The sequence below is a fragment of the Hyla sarda genome, chromosome 8, assembly GCF_029499605.1.
Source record: "Hyla sarda isolate aHylSar1 chromosome 8, aHylSar1.hap1, whole genome shotgun sequence".
Lineage (NCBI taxonomy): Eukaryota > Metazoa > Chordata > Amphibia > Anura > Hylidae > Hyla > Hyla sarda.
In genome coordinates, this window is record NC_079196.1 from 143,241,626 (window position 1) to 143,260,159 (window position 18,534).

At 44.1% G+C, this 18,534-nt stretch overlaps 1 protein-coding gene across 4 annotated transcripts in view; it reads left to right on the plus strand.

The window, feature by feature from the left end:
• The window catches only part of HECW2 (HECT, C2 and WW domain containing E3 ubiquitin protein ligase 2), a 660,271-nt gene that overhangs the window by 505,510 nt on the left and 136,227 nt on the right, over positions 1-18,534 (plus strand). For all 4 annotated transcript variants that reach the window (XM_056536055.1, XM_056536058.1, XM_056536057.1 and 1 more), the window contains 2 exons: positions 5,572-5,655; positions 5,836-5,945. In XM_056536055.1, the coding sequence (XP_056392030.1) occupies positions 5,572-5,655; positions 5,836-5,945 (194 nt within the window). The remainder of the gene's footprint in view (positions 1-5,571; positions 5,656-5,835; positions 5,946-18,534) is intronic.

Consider the following 18,534-nt stretch of genomic DNA (forward strand, 5'->3'; position numbering starts at 1 on the left):
GTCAGGGCTGTCTGCCCCCGTTATTACCTCCTTTGGGTGATGTTGGACGAGTTTGATCTGAGAGGCGTGGATCCAAGAAGGGCTGTCTTCCGTGAGAACCGCCGTCCTTGTCACGGCAACAACTGTGGTTGGGGGTCCAAAGGTGAAGTCTCCGGGCTTCTTTCCTTTCGACAGAGTTTTAACCAGTACAGTGTCGCCTTCCTGGAACTGGTGTGTTGGTTCCTGTGGGAGAGAAGGAGAATTACAGACAACTTTTTGTTCTACTCTATCAAGGGTTTGGATAAGGTCTGTGACATATTGTTCCCTTATCTGGTTGAGGTCCCCTTCTTCTGTTATAAGTGGTCGTTGGGCCCATGGAGTCGGGAAATTCCTACCCATGAGAATCTCAAAAGGGGAGAGTTTTAAAGTCTTATGGGGGGTCATTCTAATTTCTGAGAGTATGATGGGAAGGACTTGTTTCCACTTCTCAAAGGTGCTCCCTGTGGCCTAATCCGTGGAAATGAGCAATAAAACTGTGGCACTGTGTTGGGGTATGCATGGTGTCCCCTCTTTGCAGATCAATCCTGTTACAGGATTTTTCTGCAAAACCGGATAACACCAATCATAGTCCTCTTGTTTGGGAACAGAGGACTGAAGAGAGAGAAGAAGTTGTGTGTCTACGAGTGAAGGAGGTGTAAGAACTGGTAACATCAGTGAGACAGGTAGGTTGTTGTGTAGCAGCCAGTTTGGCGGTGTGGTCTGCTAGAGCATTGCCCTTTGAAATGTGATCAGTCCTACGTGTGTGTGTCCTGCAGTGAATGATGCATGTAAATGGTGAAAGGTTTCTTAGCAAAAAGTGTACAGGCTCTTGTGAGGGCGATGAGTTCTGCAGCTTGTGCGGACTTATAGGGGATGGACTGGGCCTTGAGGACAATGTCAGGTAATTGGACAATAGCATAACTGGCATGGTAAACATTGTCATTGGGGCGTGTACATGACCCATCTACAAAGACTTCTGGAGCATCAGGTATGGGCACTGAAGAGAGGTCGGGTCTGTGTGAGGCGTCAGTGTGGATGACTTGCAAACAGTCATGTATGTCCGGCATCACATCATCAGGAATTTTCAGGCCAACTAGTGCGCAGGGCCAGATGTAGGGGAGGCATACACCATTTTCAAGGATGGATTACTGAGGAGAATTACCTCATATCCAGAGAGCCGTTGTGTTTACATGTGTTGTGTATGTAGGCCTTTAAGCAGAGAGATAACATCATGAGAAGTGTACAAGGTAGTGTCATGTCCTAAAGTGAGGGTGGTAGCTTGTTCAACAATCATAACACAGGCAGCAAGAGCTCGCAGACATGCCGGCATCCCCTGTACGGAGACGGGCATCACCTTTGAGAAAAAAGCACAAGGACGCAGTTTGCCTCCGTGAAATTGTGTCAGCACACCCGCCATGGTTTTACAATTGTCTCGTGCATACATGTGGAAAGGCAAATTGTAATCTGGGAGACCTAGCCCTGGACTCGTCATTAAAAGCTTTGTACATTTATGAGGACCATTTGATTAGATCTGGTTTGCCTGATAGGGTAGCATCTCTATGAGCAGTCGGGAATCCACTGTCTGCAGTAGTTAATCATACCCAGAAAAGATTGCATTTCCTTCCGGGCGTGCGGGGTGACCAGGCCCGCTACAGACTGGACTCTAGACTTGCTCAACTCCCTTTTCCCTTTTGGCAGAACAAAACCCAGATATTCAACCTGTTCACAACACCATCCTCAAGGCAGGCCTCCTCAGAGAAACTACACAGTAACAAATCATCAACATATTGGAGGAGAACAGAACCCTGGGGGGTGTGCCATGATTTTATAAAGGCTTGGAGGACAATGCTGAACACAACTGGTGAATCAGCATACCCCTGGGGCATTGTACACCAGGTTAACTGTAGTCCCTCAAAGGAAAAAGCAAAAAGGAGTCTGGTCTCTTTGTCCACTGGGATCGAGAAGAAAGCATTCTTCAGATCGAGGACAGAAAAATGAGTTGCCTGTGCTGGGATTGATGACAACAGTCGGGTGACATCAGGAACTATAGGGACAATAGGCACAATTAGTCTGTTGATGGCTCTCAGGTCTTGTACAAAACAGACAGTACCATTGGGTTTGGAGACAGTATGTTCTAAAACTCAAGTTTGTAGGAAATGTTTGATTATAGGGCGGATACCTTTGATTTGTTTCCTGTGACAAGGGGTGCTGTTTATGGTAGACCGGGAGAATGTCTGGTTTGAGTCTTGCCTTGTATGATGTACAGTCAATGTGTCCCACATCATGGTCTCCATGTGATCAGACAATGGGGTCTACCTCAGGTGGGACTTGGGTCGGGGACATAACAGGATAATGTTAGTACCCTGCAGGTGTGACTATGGGTGCGAGGTCAGACGTGACATGTAACCTGGACGGGGATGCAGTGATATGTAATTTGAGTTTACATGTGAGGTCTCTTCTCAGGAGGTTTACAGGGCATTCAGGTATGATGCGAAAGGAATAGAAGGTTAAATGGTCACCCTCGGGACATTGTATATACAGGTACTATGAACATACTCAATTTCAAACAGTAGACATATATATATACGCATATATATATATATACATGCACATACATATATATCCCCTGAAAAACAAAACTACTCCAGATCCGAAGAAGAGGAAGAGGCTGTCATGCTCCCTGTAAACCCCGCCTTACTCCTCCCAAACCTCTATGTCACCAGTCACCGCCCCTTTGAGTCTGGCTTCTTGTCTTTCCCCAGTTCTGGTCAGTCACCATGAAACGTCTATTATCACATGTGTTACTGACAGTGTTACTTTACATCAAGAGACATACAAGAAACATGTAACAATACCGACATTTACAAATACTTAACGTACAACACACAGGGCCCACATTCTTACCAAAGATATAAAAATAAAAGTGTACACAGCTCTCTCAAAAATTTGAAAAATAATTATCTCCAATGCGCATTGTTTATAATCCAGTAAACCATTAGCTTGATTTTAAATGCCTAAAGTAATATTTATCAATTAAATAGTGATCACTTTTTTTTTATTTATTTTATCTTCTTGGCCAAATTTCTTCTCTTATTACTCCTGTAATATAATCAGACAATTAATCGCATTTCCTGATACATTTCATTTCTTTGGCATCAACCCTGTGTTACTGTGAAGGCAAGAAATTTATGAAATATCATCAAATAGTTCAATTTAATACCACGTGAATATATTTTTCTTTTAACACCATTTTCATTACAACACAAACAGCTTCACAGGGAAAACATTCACTGGTCATTTTCTATACACTCCTGATTCTATACACCTCACACATATATAACATACTTTATATCATAAGAACCATCTTATAAACGCCATCATATGACCACATACACAGGGCTTTCCTAGCGATTTACCATATCACTCCATTCCATAGCATTGAACACTCATCTTCACTTCATTTATTCCAGCAGTGTCAGCTCTGCTCATCCTACATTCCTCACACTGCTTCACATGCTTTCTCCTTCACAAATCACCTGCTTTCCCACCAAAACTTTGAGTCTCTATTTCTGACAACAATCTCTAATCCTATCAAACAATTTACACAGCCCTGCATCATAACGCTAACATGCTGTGAACCTTTTCCAAAATTCTGTAACAGTTTCACCTAGTTTTTGTTTGCATGCCACAGCAATGGGCAGTGATGATTTTTGTTTGAAAACTTGGGTAAGTTCCTCTTCTAATTCTCTCCATATACGCTCTCTACCCTTCTCGAGATTACAAATGTAGTTGTTAGAGTGGGGGTCAGGTGGTATTTATCATTGGCCCCCTCCCTTGGCAATGGGCTGGAGTCCTTCATGAATTCTCACCTACCAGCTATATCATCTACCCACGGATTCACTAAATCCCATCCTGTAGGGCTAAGTCGGGCCACATAAGCCTTACATGTTTCACCGGGAAGGGGAGGAGAATATGACTTAGATGATTTGGAACCCATGTTCAGTAATTGGTGCAAAGCCTCAATCTCTGGATTTGGCTGTACTGAACTCTGAAGGCTCCGACAATTCCTCTCAACAGATTAGGGATTCTCTGATTTAATTGCACCAATCAATGAGCATGCACGGTATCTCTGAACAAACTGTCACTTGCTTTCACCACATCCCGGGTCAACAAGTTGCCTCTAGCCGGGAGGGTGGGGCGTCTTACAGATGTTTTGAGAACCAGCAGATTATTACTATTATTATTATTATTATTATTATAACAGTTATATGCACCTTACTCTAGACATTAAAGCAATGTTAGTATACTCACGTGTCTTCTTAAGCGTAAGGGGGAAAAAAAGGAAGTTACAAGTAAAACACTAAACAGAACTAAACAGAAATACAAGAAGTTTTTGTAAGCGTTAAGCCAAATTGAAACAAGACAACCACCCTGGATTGTCAAATTACTCTTAGTTCCTCATTTCCCCTGTTCCCTGAACAGAAGTCAAATACTGTAATACTGTGTCCCAGACACGATATGAAAGTAACTGTTATACTTACTGGAATCGAGATGTGGCCAGTGCCCCCCGGATCGACAATACCACACAAGGATATGGTTCTTACCGGTCCGGAGGATGACCCTCTCGATCCCGGACTGAGCCCCCAGCTGAAAGGTTCTCTGTCTACTCAGTACCCCTGGTACTGGTTCTCTGTCTTTTCTGTACCCCTGGTACTAGGTCCAATTTGGCTTAAGGCTTGTACTGACCAGGAGAGCGTCTTGTCAGGTGTGGAACAAAATACATGCACACAGGATACCCTCTAAGTACGCTCTGTTTTACTATTTGCCAACGTTCATATATATATATATATACCATGTTGCTTAATAGTTACAAGTCAGCAGAACACAAATACAGGATGTACGTGCACAACAGTTACGAATCAGCAGTTGAGAAAACAAGAAGTACGGTACGTGCCTTGCGGTTACAAAAGGCAGAATTAAGATATATCATACAAGATTACAGAATTAAGATATATATCATACAAGATTACAGATCTGTATTTTATCAAGACCCTTGTATCCTTCAGGCTCCATCTGGCACTGTGACGTCAGCGCCGCTTGTCAGCAGCACCGCCAAGCTTATGAATATTCATGCCCTCCCTCCGCCTCTCCCTCTCCTTTCCGCTCTGTACAGGACTCCACTGCACATGTGCCGCTTCCTATGTACACCCGCAAGCAGCCTCAGCGCAGTGGAGTCCTGAACAGAGCCAGGAGGAGAGGAAGAGGCTAGGGGGGCATGAATATTCATAATCCGGGCAGTGCTGCGGACGAGCGGCGCTGATGTCCCAGTGCCAGATGGAGCCATGTAACCCCGCCCGTGCCAGTTAGAAAATCATTTGCATATCAAGAATAATGAAGATAACGGGCAAATGGCGAGGCGGATCCGGGCATGGTAGGCAGCATATTGATTAGCATCCCCCGCACTACCAGCCAGTACTTCTGGTTAGTGTGGGGGGGAAGTTTAGTGACAGTGTTCCTTTAAACATATTGAAGTCAAGCTTACTTTTATTTCAGGGAAAAGATACAGTTTATTAGAGCAGAAGGACCCTCAGGACTAGTCCGCCTCTCCGGGGATGCAGATCTTGTTATACTGCTGAGGTAAAGTTTGCAATTTGCTATTAATTTTTCTATTAGTGCATTGTATAATACAATCTTTTTAGCTCAACATCCATATTAATTAATAAAATTATTTTGTTGTACATGTCACTGCAACAAACATGCTCTTTGTAAACATACTTTAATTCCTTCATATCGCTATGTTGTTTTTCTTTAAACCAGCCTTTTTGAAGAAGAAATAATGTCCTATGTTCCACCACATGCCTTACTTCATCCCAGCTATTGTCAGTCTCCTCGTGGATCTCCAGTGTCGTCTCCACAGAATTCACCTGGTACAGATCTTATTTTAATACTATGTTGTGTTTTACGGAAATAATAGTCTGTGTCTTAAAGCTGTTGCCCTACAAGTCCTACTATTAATATTTGAACATCTCCAAATTAAAAACCTAAAATGTGAGACATGCGGCCTACAGGGAAAGCGATGTATTGGAGAACCAGCATTTTTTTTGCTCTGTCGGCTTTCACATGCAAACACATCCTGAGGATGTACTTGTGGATAAAACCTGTGCTTGCTAGCACTGGGGATATTGATTGTCAGCAGTTGCTGGGTAGCCTATGGTGCCCTAGGCGGATGCCCACCCTGCCTATACCTTGTCCCAGCCCTGAGTATCCGTGCCCTTCTTTTGTTCCCCAATACAGTAGTAGTGCCCTCCTTTTATTATCAGACACTTCTAAGCTATTATGTTTTTGTTACATTTTTTATGATAAATTGATTATACAGTATCTTACATAAGTGAGTACATCCCTCACATGTTTGTAAATATTTTATTATATCGTTTTATGTGAGAACACTGAAGAAATGACACTCTGCTACAAAGTAAAGTAGTGAGTGCACAGCCTGTTTAATTTCCCTGTCCCCTTAAAATAATTCAACACATTACAGAAACCAAGGAGGTGCTTAAAGGGGTACTCCACCCCTAGACATCTTATCCCCTATCACATCACGCCCCCTCCCATAGACTTGCATTGGGTGGACGGGGTATGACGTCACACGGGTGTGGAGTCGTGATGTCACGGACTTCCGTTCTGGTGGTCGGGACCCAGACCCTCCAGCACTTCCGGAGCAGAAACAGGTGGATGCCGCATGCTATATTGCAGGGGTCCCCAGCGGCGGGACCCCCGCGATCAGTCATCTTATCCCCTATGCTTTGGAGTGGAGTACCCCTTTAAAACTTAACTTTTAATATGTCATTTAATAATCCACTGCAAAACAGTTTAAGTGTAATAAAAGGTCCATGCCCAAATGCTGAGGGCCTCTTGGACAAAAAGTGTATGGAGGCAGATTTCAGATAAAGGTGCCGGCTTTCAATGGCGCAGGTCACAGAAGAAGCATGCATAGGTAAAAGCAAGGGTAGTTTATTCTCCCAGCATGCAACGCGTTTCAGTGCAACAGCAGCTTCATCAGGCATGACAAGAATCACATGAATGGCGAATTTATCCAGAGGGTGAGAGGACATGTCAGAGTAAAAGGGGAGGGGAACGTCTAAGTCCTATTCCCTTACTTTTCCCATGCCTTTTCCCTGCCCCTCCTTCTCTCTCCGAGAATAATCTTGGTTGAATAATGGGGACAGAGGTGTGAGCTATGATTATTGCAACCAACAATTATTCTGAGATACTTAGTTTTCTCTACCATTAATGTCTAAACCTTGGCAACAAAAGTGAGAACACCCCTTAGTCGAAATGTCCAACTTGGGCCCAAAGTGTCAATATTTTGTGTGACCACCATTATTTTGGGTATGGAGTTCACTATAGCTTCACAGGTTGCCACTGTAGTCCTCTGCCATTCCTCCATGACTATATCACAGAGCTGGTAGATGTAAAAGACCTTGTGCTCCTCCACCTTCCATTTGAGGATGCCCACAGATACTCAATAGGGTTACTGTCCGGAGACGTGCTTGGCCAGTTTAACATCTATACCATCAGCTTCTTTAGCAAGGCAGTGGTCATCTAAGATGTGTGTGTGTTTGGGGTCATTTTCATGTTGGAATTCTGCCTCAGGGCTCAGTCTCTGAAGGGAGGGGATTATGATCTGCTTTAGTATGTCACAGTACATGTTGGCATTCATGGTTTCCTCAATAAACTGTAGCTCACCGGTGCTAGCAGCACTCATGCAGACCACACCAGGACATTCCCACCACCATGCTTGACTGTAGGCAATTCACACTTATGTTGTACTTCTCACATGGTTGGCGCAACACATAAAACTACTGTATGGTCTTGCCCACCATGCTGCAGCTCAGTTTCAGGGTCTCTGAAATATTTTTATAGCCTGGTACTTAAGGATGCAGGGCGTACCTGGTCCCGTTACTGGGGTTTGAAACCTGCTCACGAGCTGAGCACGCTTCATATCCGGTGGGTCCCGACTGCTATCAGCAGCCAAGACCCAGGGTTAATGCCGGACATCGCTGATCGGGCCGATGCTTGGCATTAACCATTTAGACATTGCAATCAAAGTTGATCGCAACATCTAAAATGCTGGGTTAACGTGCAGGTTAGCTCAGTAAAGCTGATTGGGACAATCGCGGTGAAACCGTCATGTCCTGATCAGCTGAGAGGACTTCGGGAGGGCCCTTGCCTGCCTTCTTGCCATCTGATCGTTGGTCTGATGTCCACAGCCAGCCAAGGCAGGCTGGAGCAGCAGAGCACCAATAACACTGATCAATGCTGAGCTAAAGCTCAGCTCATATTTTATATGTGTGATATGGTCTCTATCTAATACTGTTACACTGCCTGCTAAACTAGTGTTTGTAAGGGTGCTTTAACACTGAGTAATACTTGCTTAATCTCCGCTCGCGGAATTCAGTGAGCGGAGATTAAGCCTGGCCGCCAAAATTTAGTGGTGGTAGGACGGCTATGCAGAGCTTGCGGAATTCCACTCAAAGAATGAACATGTTCATTCTTTGTGCAGAACAATTTCAGGACCGAAATTGTCCACCGCTGAAATTGCTCACTGTGAATGTTAAAGTTCACCACACATACTAGCGGGAATTATGTAGTGTGAACGCACCATAACCGTCTGTCACCCCAGTAGTAAAGAGATTAAATGAGAAGGAGGTTTGTTACAGTGTATCACCCCAGTAGTAGGGAGATTACATGAGGAGGGGGTTTGTTACAGTGTGTCACCCTAGTAGTAAGGAGATTACATGAGGAGGAGGTTTGTTACAGTGTGTCACCCCAGTAGTAAAGAGATTACATGAGGAGGGGGTTTGTTACAGTGTGTCACCCCAGTAGTAAGGAGATTACATGAAGAGGAGGTTTGTTACAGTGTGTCACCCAGTAGTAAGGTTGGGTGTGTCAAAGGGCCGAGCCAATGGGCAAGGTCAAGGGGGTGACAAAATTAGCTTTCACCTTGGGTAGCAAAAGTCCTTCCACCAGCCCTTCTTATACCACCCTCATGGAGTCTATTTCTGACTGTTTGAGTGGACACATGCACATTTGTGGCCTGCTGGAGGTGATTTTGCAGGGCTCTGGCAGTGATACTCTTTCTCCTCCTTGCACAAAAGTGGAGGTAGTGGTCCTGCTGCTTGGTTGTTGCCCTCCTACGGCCTCCTCCACATCTCCTGGTGTACTGGCCTGTCTCCTGGTAGCGCCTCCATGCTCTGGACACTACACTGACAGACACTGCAAACCTTCTTGTCACAGCTCTCATTGATGTGCCATCCTGGATGAGCTGCACTACCTGAGCCACTTGTGTGGGTTGTAGACTCCGTCTCATGCTACCACTAGAGTGAAAGCACCGCCAGCATTCGAAAGTGACCAAAACATCAGCCAGCAAGTATAGGAATTGAGAAGTGGTCTGTGGTCATCACCTGCAGAACCACTCCTTTATTGGGGGTGTCTTGCTAATTGCCTATAATTGCCACCTGTTGTCTTTTCCATTTGCACAACAGCATGTGAAATTGATTGTCAATCAGTGTTGCTTCCTGAGTGGACAGTGTGATTTCACTGAAGTCTGAGTGACCTTAAGGACCAAGCATTTTTCTGTTTTTACACTTTCATTTTTTCCTCCTTACCTTTTAAAAATCATAACCCTTTCAATGTTGCACCTAAAAATCCATATGAGGGCTTATTATTTGCGCCACCAATTCTACTTTGGAATGACATCAGTCATTTTACACAAACATTTATGGCGAAACGGAAAAAAAAATCATTGTGCGACAAAATTGAAGAAAAAACACCATTTTGTAAATTTTGGGGGCTTCTGTTTCTAGGCAGTACATTTTTCGGTAAAAATGACACCTTATCTTTATTCTGTAGGTCCATATGATTAAAATGATCCCCTACTTATATAGGTTTGATTTCGTCGTACTTCTGGAAAAAAATCATAACTAACGTATTTATCGGCGTATAACACGCACTTTTTAGGCTAAAATTTTTAGCCTAAAGTCTGTGTGCGTGTTATACGCCGATACACCCCCAGGAAAGGCAGGGGGAGAGAGGCCGTCGCTGCCCGCTTCTCTCCCCCTTCCTTTCCTGGGGTCTAGAGCGCTGCTGCCGGCCCTTCTCTCCCCCTGGTTATCGGTGCATGACGTTAGAGCGCCGCGCCGTGCATAGCAACGACGCTGGGGACGCACGACGGAGGCCTGGAGCAGCGCGGACCGGACTCAGGTAATTATGCCACCGGGGATGGGGGAGGCAACGGGGCAGCGGCGCCGGCAATGGGTGCCGCTGCCCCTTCTCTCCCCCTGGCTGTCGGCGCTGCTTCTCTCCCCCTGGCTATCAGGGGGTGAAAAGGGCCGACAGCAGCGCTCTAGACCCCAGGAAAGGCAGGGGGAGAGAAGCGGGACATGCAGGAAAATTAATACATTTAAAATTGTCCTTTTCTGACCCCTATAACTTTTTTATTTTTCCACGTACAGGGTGGTTTGAGGGCTAATTTTTTGCACCGTGATCTGAAGTTTTAATCGGTACCATTTTTATTTTTATTGGACTTCTTGATCGCTTTTTATTCCTTTTTTTATGGTATGAAAAGTGACCAAAAATACGCTATTTTGGACTTTGGAATTTTTTTGCGTGTACGCCATTGACCTTTAATTAATGATATATTTTTATAGTTCAGACATTTGCACATGCGGCGATACCACAGATGTTTATTTTTATTATGGTTACATATTTTTAATATGGAATTTGGGAAAAGGGGGGTGATTTAAACTTTTAATAAGGAAGGGGTTAATGTGTGTGTTTTTAAACTTTTTTTAAACTTTTTTTTTTTTACACTTTTAGTCCCCTTAGGGGACTTTTAGGAGGAATCATTAGATTCCTCATACAGATCATTGTGGTTTCATAAAACCACAATGATCTGTGTGCTCTGCGCTCGATTGATAAAGCCTGGCCCTGCCAGGCTTTATCATTCAGAGCCCCGGAGCCGCCACAGCAGGAGAGGTAAGCCCTCAGGCCACCTCAGTAGTGGATCGCTCCCCCGCGATCGCGCTGCGGGGGGGCGATACACCCCACTGGACCACCAGGGACTGTATACAGGCACCTTTAGACGCCGCTGTCAACTTTGACAGCGGCGATCTAAAGGGTTAATTGCCGGCCGCGGCGATCGCCGCATGTCGGCTATTAACGCCGGCCCCCAGCTACAGGAATCAGCTAGGGGCTGGCCGGTATGACGCGGGCTCGAGTCGGGAGCCCGCGTCATACCCCGGTAACGGCCATTAGACGAGTATAGACGTCCATGGTCGTTATCGGGTTAAGTGTTCCCTTCATTTTTTTGAGCAGTGAATCTTTCAGGACTTTTCAGAAATGCTTGTACATTTGTAATATGTTTCATTTTACATGATGCATTAGTATATACCTATTTTTTTAATGGGACAACCCCTTTGAAGTTCTTGTCCAGTTTATTTGCAATATTGCATTGTTTCACCGGACAGCCGCCACCCAATCGCAATTTTGTTTTGGTGCCATTCCGTAACTGGATGCACCGTCAATCAGAGTTATATATACAGGGATGGGGAGCCACAGGTCACAGCAAGTCTTTGCAGATTCTGTTTATGTAAAATGATACAATGACCCTCATTTACTAAGCGTGCACTGTAGTTTTCTTTGTGGGTTTTAACTTCCTACAATTTTTTTCAACGGTATTTACTAAGGTTTCCCTACATTTTGCACTTTTCCCTACATTTTGCTTTATTTTTTAAACATGCTCTGATCTGTAGGGTTTAATCAGCTCAAATCCACCACATTTTCTATGGAAACCTTAGTGAATATGTTGTTTTTTTGTGAAAATGATGGTGCCACGCCCCCTTTCCCCGACATCCATGCCCCTTTCCCCAGGTTTTCTCAGCAAAATGGAGAGTTGGTCTGGATTTTTTTTTCTCAGTTCTGTCGCAAATTCTGGTGCAGACAGAATTTCTGGGATAATGCACCAGAATCTGTTGCACAACCCAACAAAACATGTCGGGTTTACAATAGCAAATCTGGGCCAATGGCTTATGCAAATATCTTCTTGTACCTTCCTACGAGCACTAGAGAAATAGAGGAATGAAGTACCGCAGGCCACAGCAGGTCTTTGCAAAATCTGTTCATCTCAAGTGTCAGGATGCTTTATGCAAGTATTATCTAATTCCTTCCTGCAGGTGCCCTAGTCATTAGCTATTAGAAACACAGGCTGCGTCAGATTCAATGCTATACTTTTTATGTTAGTATCCCCAGTTCAGCCAAGCTTAATGTTGGGCATGGTCTTTTAGAGCACTCACACAGAAATACAGGGATGAATGCCACCTGTCACAGCAAGTCTTTGCAAAATATATTGATTTTAAATGTCAGGATGCTTTCTGTAAGTATCTTATGCCCTCCTGCAGGCATTACAGAAATACAGGGGGAAGTACGACAGGTCGCAAATCTTTGCGAAATCTGTTCATCTCAAGTGCCAGAATGCGAAACCCATTAAGGACATAGGGCATACAGGTACGCCCTTGTCCCCTTGTACTTAAGGACCAAGGGCGTACTTGTTCGCCCTGAACCTTTAAAGGAGAACTCCGGAATAGGAAAATTATCGTCCATGCTGCCGGCAGTAATAAAATAAACAGGTCCATACCTTCCTTCGCTCCCCCGGTGCCTCCGCTAACCGGCTCGGGTCTCCGCCGCAATCCTCTTCCTGGTTGCCAGTGGTCGGCGAGTCATACTGCACTCAGCCAATCACCGGCCACAGCGAAGTCCCGACTCGGCCGGCGATAGGGTGAGCGACAGTGTGGCGTTTTTGGCCCCGACACCTGCTGCCAATTTTGACCCCCTAATAGGTCCTCAAGGGTCCGCCGCAGTTTTTTTCAGCACAACTCGGGCCCTATTAGGGGTTCTGGGCGCCGCAATTTGCCACCCTTTTTTTTGGCCACATCGTTTCTCTCTCCCCCCCCCCCCCCCCCCACACCCAAATAACGGTGTGTGATTGTTAATCACACACCGTTATACGCAAAGTTACACCACGCACACACATACTCACTGCGAAGACGCCACCAGACAGGGGCCTGCACCCCCCATGAAAGTGACAAAGTGGCAGGCACTAGTACGAGTGGCAATGCCGCTCATAATAGGAGTCCGACCCCCCAGACAAGCGTACCAGAACCCCCTTCCAGTGAACCTGTCTGGAGACCCCCAGAGGGTTATCAGCCACGGATTCCTGAGTTTGTTGGCGACTCAGGAACCCGGATTGAAAAAGCTGGATACACTGAAATTGACAATTTTAGTTATGTTTTCAGTGACCGCTTTGTCAATCTAATGGTGGAGCAGACAAATCTGTACGCCCAGCAGTTCATCGCCCACCACCCAGATTCGCTTTTGGCTAGGCCCAATGAATGGTACGCCATTGATGCAGCCTAAATAAGGACATTTTGGGGCCTCGTGCTGCATATGGGCCTGGTCAAAAAACACAGTGTCAGGCAGTACTGGAGCGGGGAAGTCCTCTACCAGACCGCGCTTTACAGTATGGTCATGACACGGAGGCGGTTCTTGGCCATTCGGAAATGCCTGCATTATGCAGATAATTCGTCATGTCCCCCCATGTCCCCCGCCTATGACCGGCTTTACAAAGTGAGGCGGTCATTGATCACTTTGGGGACAAATTTTGGGAGGCCTACGTTCCCCTCAGGGAGCTCTCGGTAGATGAGTCTCTTATCAGTTTTAAGGGCAGACTCACCTTCCACCAGTACATTCCCTCGAAGCGGGCGCGGTATGGTGTGAAGCTCTACAAACTTTGCGAGAGTACCTCCGGGTACACTTGCAAGTTTAGAGTATATGAGGGACGAGATTCCCATATTGAACCCCCATAATGTTCCCCAACTCTGGGTGTTAGCGAAAAAATCGTTTGGGACCTTGTGCACCCATTGCTGGATAAGGGTTACCACCTTAACGTGGACAACTTTTATACCAGCATCCCTCTGTTCACATCCCTTGCCACCAGATCCACATACACTTGTGGGAACGTGCGGAAGAACCAGAAAGACCCCCTCTAAATTTTCTGCAGACACCTATACCCAAGTGTGAGTCCCGTGCCCTTACCCATGAAAACCTGTTGCTGGTCAGGTATAATGATAAGAGGGATGTCCTTATGCTGACCACAATTCATGGTAACAGCAGCTCACCTGTTCCTGTGCGAGGGACCACAACAATGGTCCTCAAGCCTGATTGTATTCTGGACTACAATCAGTATATGGGGGGAGTTGATCTTTCTGATCAAGTCCTCAAGCCATACATCGCCATGCGGAAAACACGGATATGGTACAAAGAAGTTGGGGTCTACTTGGTACAGGTTGCCATGTACAACTCTTTTGTACTGTACCAGAACGCTGGCAACACAGGGACATTCCTCCAGTTCCAAGAAGAAGTCCTAAAGGCCCTTATCTTTGGCGACCAGGAAAGAGCAGGCCGCAGTTCCCAAGGAACTGAAGTTATAGGTGCCAGGATCGTCCCAGGCCAACACTTTCCAGGTGAGGAACCCCACACTAGAAAGAAGGGACGACCCCAGAAAAGATTAAGAGTGTGTTACAAGAGGGGTATACGGAAGGACACCACCACTCAATGTGACGCTTTCCCCCGATCATCCGGGCCTCTGCATTAAAAACTGCTTCAGGGTGTATCACACTTCCATGGAGTCCTAAATTTTCCCTCTTCATTTTAGTTTTCCATAATTTGACCCCAATGTGCCAAGTCCAGAGTACAGTCCAAGTTTTAACCCCATAAAACCACTAAATTGCCCCAAAACCTCTTTCATAAAAAAAAAAAAAAAACCTGATAAGACCTCGTGGGGTATTTTTTCCAAAAATGGGTCACTGAGTCACTATCATCGGGGACTTTATGTTGCCTCAAATGCGCAGCGCTCTCTCTCCACCTGAGCAATGTGTGCATTTGAGGCAAGAGGTTAAGGACAGCCACACATTCCCAGAATGATGATTCGGAGCATAGAGTTTGGGGTGGGCATATTTTTTAGTTTTGGCTATGCTTTGGTCATCATTCTGGGAACATAACCTGTTTTATAACTTTATGTCCCACTGTACCCCTTGTTAGTAATTTACCCCATGTAACGCTCCTTGAGGGGGGTCTGGTTCCATAGGCAGCTATGTAGAAGCTCAAGGCCCCTGACTGCACTCCTGCTCTTCCGAGACCGGTGTGCACCGGCAGAGCTGTTTACGCCCAGATATGAGGTATGTCCTTACTCCAAAGAAATTTATTTACAAATTTATGGTGACATTTTCTCCTAATACCACTTGTGAAAATGAAAAATTTGGGGTATCCCCAGTATTCTAGTGTTAAAAATCTAATTTTTCCTTTTCACATCCCACTTTAATGAACATTTATCAAACACCTGTTTGGTGTTAAGACTCACTGTACCCCTTGTTATGTTCCTTGAGGGGTGAAGTTTCCGAAATAGTATGCCATGTGGGGATTTTTTTTGCTGTTCTGGCACCATAGGGGCTTTCTAAATGTGACATGCACCCCCCCCCCCCCCCCACAATTTCAGCAACATTTGAAAATGTGACTCCTTCTCTTCTGAGCATTGTAGTGCACCCGCAGTGCATTGACGTCCACACATGGGGTATTTCCATACTCAGAGGAGATGGGGTTACATAATTTTGAGGGGCATTTTCTCCTACCATTTACCCCTAGTAAAAATAGTAAAATTTGGGGGGAAACCCAGCATTTTAGTAACAAAAAAAGTAATTTACACATCCAACTTTAACGAAAAGTCGTCAAACACCTGTGAGGTGTTAAGGCCCACTGTCCCTTGTTATGTTCCTTGAGGGGTGAAGTTTCCAAAATAGTATGCCATGTGGGGGGGGGAGGTTGCTGTCCAGGTACCATAGGGGCTTCTTAAATGAGACATGCCCCCCCAAAAACAATTCAACAATTTTTTCTTTCCAAAAGCCAAATGTGACTCCTTCTCTTATGAGCATTGTAGTGCACCAGCAGAGTACTTGGCGTCCACACATGGGGTATTTCCATACTCAGAAGTGATGCGGTTACAAATGTTGGGGGGCATTTTCTCCTTTTACCTCTTGTAAAAATGTAAAATTTTGGGGAAAACAGCATTTTATTGAAAAAAATTTATAAAAATAATTTACACATCCAACTTTAACAAAAAGTCGTCAAACACCTGTTGGGTGTTTGTTACGTTTCTTGAGGGATGTAGTTTCCAAAATAGTATGCCATGTGTTTTTTTTTTTTTTTTTTTGCTGTCATGGCACTATAGGGGCTTCCTAAATGTGACATGCCCCCCAAAAACCATATGAGCAAAATTTGCTTTCCAAAAGCCAAATGTGACTCCTTCTCTTCTGAGCATTGTAGTGCACCCACACATGGGGTATTTCCATACTCAGAAGATATGGGGTTACACATTTTGGGGGGCATTTTCTCCTATTACCCCTTGTAAAAAAAAAAAAGTTACATTTGGGAGGAAAACAGCATTTTAATGAAAAAATAATAATTTAATTTACACATCTGTAACGAAAAGTCGTCAAACACCTGTGGGGTGTTAAGGCTCACTGTAACCCTTGTTACATTCCTTGAGGGGTGTAGTTTCCAAAATAGTATGCCATGTGGATTTATTTATTTTTTTGCTCTCCTGGCACCATAGGGGCTTCCTAAATGTGACATGCCCCCCAAAAACCATTTCAGAAAAACTCACTCTGCAAAATCCCATTGTCGCTCCTTCCCTTCTGAGCCCTCTACTGCTCCCGCCGAACACTTGACATACACTTGTCAAGGAGATATTTCCTTACTCAAGAGTAATTGTGTTACAAATTTTGAGAGGATTTCAAAAAATTCAAAAACCAGGTCTACAAGAACATGCGAGTGTAAAAAAATTAAGATTTTTGAATTTTTTCCTCCACTTTGCTGCTATTCCTGTGAAACACCTAAAGGGTTAACACACTCACTGATTGTCATTTTGAATACTTTGAGGTGTGCAGTTTTTATAATGAGTCATTTATGGGGTATTTCTAATAAGAAAGCCCTTCAAATCCACTTCAAACCTCAAGTCCATGAAAAATTCCAATTTTGAAAATTTTGTGAAAAACTTGAAAATTGCTGCTGAACTTTGAACCCCTCTGATGTCTTCCAAAAGTAAAAACATGTCAGCTCGGAAGAAGAAGGTGGAGGGGGCTTACCGGAATTTATGCTGTATTTTTTGGAAACCTGGCAGAATATTATGCAGGGGTGGAATGAAGCACTTTGGCGGGAGTTATTTAAGGATTATTGAGGGCACTATGAGAGTTTTTTGGAATTTGTTGAAGTGGGTCTTCCTGTGAGGAAGGAATTGGGGCTCATCTCATTGTTAGGGTTATTTAAGAGAACTCGGCTAGAAGTAAAAAAAAAAAATGCAATATAGAGGGAAGTATAAGTTATATGGTGTTATGGGATAATTGAGTGAGTTTGGATTGCGGAATGAACAAAAACTTTGGTATAATCAACTGTGTTAAGCACATAGATGCACTGAAAAGAAGGAGAAATGTAAGATATGTACACATGTGGTGATAGATTATATGAATTCAGAAGGAGGTGGGAAGCTAAAATATATATAGGTTATTCCTTAAATCTGTTCCTGTTAACTTTCAGGAAAATTAAAAGAGGAGGTGGAAGGAAGTACTTGGTCCGATTTCTGGGGAAGCATGGGAAGGCATACTGATGAATGTTAAAAAGTGTTCTATTAATAAAAGACATCAAATGATTAAAGGAAGAATAATCTATAATTTGTATTATTCACCGTTACATTTAAAAAAGATAGGGAGTTGGAGGAATGCAGACTGCCCTAAGTGTGGTACAATGGACGTTGACTTAATCCATTTTCTATGGGTATGCCCAAAGGTTAACAAAAATCTGGTCTAAGGTTTTTCAGACTTTTGAAAATAAATTGAATCTGGAGAGATTGGTCAGGGATAGAGGTCATCCTTGGAGATTTCAGTAAGTTTAGGAAGGGCCGAGAGTTATTGAACCGTATTTTCATGCTAGCTAAGGTGGTGGTCCTGAGAGTGCTTTTTAGAAATTGTGGTCCCAATCCAATTGAATGGGAGAGGCTAGTTCACAAAGTTCGGAAGTATAAGGAATGGAGGGTTGGTAGGTCTAGGAGAGGATTAAATAAGTTTAGATTGTTCTGGGCAGAGTGGGATGTGTAAAATTATTATCATTTTTTTTTTCTCCTCCCTTCTGGCAGGGGTGGGAGGGGGGATATGGGAATGTAATGTTTGTGGCTTATGCTCTATGTATTGATATGTGTAATTGAAATAATAAAATGTATTTAAAAAAAAAACATGTCAACTTTATGATGCAAACATAAAGTAGACATATTGTATTTGTGAATCAAAATATAATTTATTTGGAATGTCTATTTTCCTTACAAGCAGAGCTTCAAAGATAGAAAAATGCAAAATT